This window comes from Nestor notabilis, unplaced genomic scaffold, assembly GCF_000696875.1.
Source record: "Nestor notabilis isolate BGI_N333 unplaced genomic scaffold, ASM69687v1 scaffold25891, whole genome shotgun sequence".
Taxonomy (NCBI): Eukaryota; Metazoa; Chordata; class Aves; order Psittaciformes; family Psittacidae; genus Nestor; species Nestor notabilis.
In genome coordinates, this window is record NW_009916490.1 from 11,909 (window position 1) to 16,033 (window position 4,125).

Genomic DNA, 4,125 nt, shown 5'->3' on the forward strand with positions numbered 1-4,125 from the left:
AGCCAGGTTCAGCAAATAGATGTCTGTCATGGTTTTGAGCCTCTTGAAGTAGATGTAGGTGAGCATCACCAGCCCATTCCCCAGCAGCCCTGTGAAGCAGATGAGGGCATACATAACTGGGAGGAAGGCAGCGCGGAAGTTACGGACATCATCCTTCTCACACAGGACCTCGAACATGTTGTAGTCGATGGTGGTGTTGGAGTCATAGTAATCGGTGACGTTGTTCCCGGTACAGAGCTAGAATAGAGGAGAAGAGAAGAGTGTGTTGGGACAGGTACTGTGCCCCTTGTGGTGTTGGGAGGGGAGCCTGGTGCTGACCTGTGAGCAGGCAGGATTACCCAGCCACGGCCCGCAGAGAAGTCCCAGGGATTTCCCAGGTGTTGGCTTATGCCAACATCATGAACAGAGTTGGCAATGTCTCATGGCTGAAAACACTTCCCATAAGTATGTGAGGTTTGGGGTTTTTTGGGTTTAAAGTGGGAATTCCACCAGAACTGTTTAGTGCTCAGCCACAGTAACACCTGCAAACTTTCAAACGTGTGGCTGCTTTCCAGAATGTTTCAGGAGCCACATTCAGCTCTTTGTACACAGTCAGCTCTCAGATAAAATGTGAAAAATAACATATCCTTCAGCATTCTCCTTCTCTCAGCAGGGACAACATTTCTTCTTGACTGACTACTTGTGGCATTTTCTAACTTGAGTATTCCCTTCCTTTTCCCATCCTGTTGCTTGTGTCCCCTTCTTGCTCGTAGCAGTGCTAGAAAACGGGTGCAGGGGTGGTGGTTCCTAACAGCAGCAACCCAGCATGGCGAGGTCCTGTCCCCACAGTGAGGGGTGAGCCCAGGGGTGGCTGGATCTCCATGGGAGAATGAAGCTGGAGCCTCCCTGAGCTCTTTTTGCTGCTAAATTAATAGAGGTGTTGATGAGACTGGGAGGAAACAGAGTGAAGCAGGAAACTCTTACCATGCTGGCATGGACACGTTGCTGGTGTCTCATTCAGGCTCCTGCCCCTGATTTAAGTTCTGATTATTCTTGTTTTATCTTCCTACACTGTCTTAACACACAGGGCAGAGTGAGCTTGTGGTCTCTGTGCCCTGTTTTTTTGAGACTTATTAGGCTCCAGTACCTTCTCTTCATGGCACAGAGATGAAAGGTTTCCCCTGGATACCTCTGCCTGTTATCACCAAGTATCTTCGCATGTTCTCCATCTCAGGCAGGCTTGCCTTTCACCACATCCTGCCTGCTAGCTGGAGGCATGCCATCAGAAGTGAAAGTGAAAAGAAATAGGCTGCAAACCCCTCCCTGCTCTGCTGAGCCTCTTGGAGAGCCTGAGCTGGGGACCGTGGTATGGCTGAGGCTGCTCCTGTGGTTGTGAGAGTGCGAGCACTAGGGCCAGGCCGTGGTTCAAGAGCGGGTCACAGCACAGTTCAGTACTCTGGGTTCTCCTTCCCCCTTCACATTTACTCTGAGCAGGAACAGACAGAGGAAGAACTGAACTCCTGCTTGGGCATATCAGCTCTTCAACACTGACCTCAATTGTTGAAGGCTGAGGTCTTCAATGCATTGACCAGGTGTTGCAAAGAGCATTGAGTCGGCACTTTGCAAGCGCTCAGCGTAGGGTGCTCTTGTCTTTCCTGAAAATGCTCCTTTTGTTGCTAAAGGGGACTTAATTCTAACGGTCCAGGCCATCTTAAATGGCAGTGTATGTCATAGTTTCTGGTCTCTCTTTGTTTTCATTTCTCTTGTTTGTTTTTTGTCCAGCTTCTAGCACTGCTCTGCTGCCTCACCACCCACCTCCTGCTGGGCTGGACCTGTGCTATGAGCAGCTGTGTCCCCACACATCTTTCAGGGCTGTGGGTGGTTGCTTTTTGCCTGTCAGAGTTTTCAAGATCTCTCTCTACCCACAACAAAAATACAACTGGATTTCAACAATGTTGTTTTTAACATCTTACCTGAAAAAATAGAGGAAGGCTGAGAACAAGAGTGACCTTTAACTGCTTGCCTGTAGAAGAAGGAGACGCTGTGTTAGAGTTAGTAGTTGAGCGGGGCCTGTTCTGAGCCGAGGGTGTAGCCTGCTCAACCCGTGTGAAAGCATAAAGCTGGGAGTGCAATACATTTGTCCCAGCTGCTCCCTGACAGTATGGTGAGTGTGCTGCAGAACAGGAAAGCTCTGTTCCCATCACTGAAGCTGCCTGCAATTTGTTGTTTGTCTCTAAATGTCAGAGTTGGCTTCTGCTGCCTTTGGATGGGGAGATACAGGATGCTGAGAGCTGGGAGGAAGAACTGAGTTTAGAGCCAGATGTGATAATGGTGAGAGCAATCTCAGACAAACAGTTCTTCCTGCTGTGGTTAGCAGAGGCAGAGAGGCCAGTGAAAACTTTCTCCCTGCTCTATTTAAAGCATGTGCCAGCATCTACCTCAGGCAGTTGCAACTGAAAGTTGCTCAAGCTGGAAGGAGATCTGGCAGCTGTGAGAAAGCCCCGGCCTCTGCTCTGGCGCAAGCAGAAGATGTTCTCTTCCTTGAGGGAGAGTTGGCATTGGCTGTTCTGAGCATTGTGCTGCTCATCCTAGGGTGTGTCTCTAGGCACTGGTGAGTTCTGTGCAGCCATTCACTTCCCTGCTCGTTCAAGATTCCATGATTATCTGGTCCAGGATCCCTGAGCAAGGCTGGGGCAGAGACAGGACCTGCCTTTGGTTTTCAGCTGCCCATTTCTTTAGGGAGTCTGGCTTTTCCACACTGTTCTGTTTCTTTGTAGAGGTCCCTTACACTCTTCCTTGCTCTGCCAGTCTCCTGGTCAGGTTTTGTGCTGGACCAGGAGGATGAACTTCCACTACTTCAGGTAACTGCAACTGTATCCCTACTTTAAATCACACATAATAACATCCTTACTAACAGAACTGGTTACTTTGGTATCTGTGAATGGAGATACTTGTTTTGAGTGGTGATGTGTGGGTGAGAGATCCGCAGCCATGTGTGAGACTTGTATTTACCATCCCCAGAGCCTGTATGTGAGCTTCCCTGCCTCACCTTTCCCCCCTTATTTTAATCTTTTATACTCATGTAGCTGGGTGCTCAGTTATGTTCCTCCACCCCTCACCTTCTCTGAATCCTTCTGGGGGAATCAAAAAATGTACTAGTGCATTGGTAGGGCATTTTAGTCAGGAATGGAGTATGCTGAGGAGTTAGTGGGGAAGCTTGGCTAAATGTTGTCTGTATTCTCTGTATGTCCAGTGGCTTTCACTCGGAGCAGTTCCAGGCTACAGGAAGAGGTTTGGTGAGCTTCTGCTGTAGCCATCTCTCCCTTCAAGCTGATCTAACTTCTGCATATTACACACAGGAAATACACTGAAAGCCCAAATGGCTTAAACCTGCTGGGTTAATTTAAGCAAGCCTAGACTGTAACTGCCCTTCCTGCATGGGACACGGGCATGGGGTCCCTGACCTCTGCCTAAAAAAGCCCAGTCACTTTAGTCTAACGTTCGACCCTCTTAATCACCTGATTTCCAGGGGCCTCCTGGGGTTGGTGCTTAGTCTGCTTGGGGATGGACAATAACTACCTCTGCTGGCCCAGGGGCTGAGGCCTCAAAGGCAGGTCACCTCTTAGCAACTGTATGAAGAGAAGAACCTCTGGCAATCCAGAGGGGAGAGGCACCAACCTAAGCTCTGCTCCATCAGTGCCTTGCTCTGGGCATTTCTTGGGTTGCATTATTCTGTCATCTCATGGAAGGGACACAGTGCTGCTGGGTGCCAGGCTGATGGCCCCAGCACAGCACCACCTGCTTCTGCTTCTTTTGCATCTCCCCTTCAAGCTCCAGGACCAGCCCAGCCCTTCTTTAATCTGACAAACCATGAATGCACAGCCCTGGGGAACTGCCTCGCTTTTCTTGTCTTTTCTTTCATAGTACACTGTGAAGTGTCTAATGAAATAGGATGCTGAAGTGACTCAAGTACTGATCCTGTAGCAGTTCAGCTGACTCATTCCTTTGAAGAGCATCATGCTCTTTTTCTCTCAGTTGCTGTTTCAAGTGCCTTAAATGTCAAATGACTTTTCAATATTAAGCAGCTCATCCTGTTTCATCCCCTCTTTCTGCACCCCCCCCCCCCCCATCACAATTCTTCTACAG

At 49.1% G+C, this 4,125-nt stretch overlaps 1 protein-coding gene across 1 annotated transcript in view; it reads right to left on the bottom strand.

The window, feature by feature from the left end:
- The window catches only part of LOC104413581 (C-C chemokine receptor type 7-like), a 2,842-nt gene extending 842 nt beyond the window's left edge, over window positions 1-2,000 (bottom strand). Inside the window, 2 exon segments of the mRNA XM_010024616.1 lie at window positions 1-237; window positions 1,953-2,000. The exon segment at window positions 1-237 is cut by the window's left edge and continues 12 nt beyond it. Of these exon segments, the coding sequence (XP_010022918.1) occupies window positions 1-177 (177 nt within the window). The 5' untranslated portion in view covers window positions 178-237; window positions 1,953-2,000.
- Between the last annotated feature and the right edge of the window lie 2,125 nt (window positions 2,001-4,125).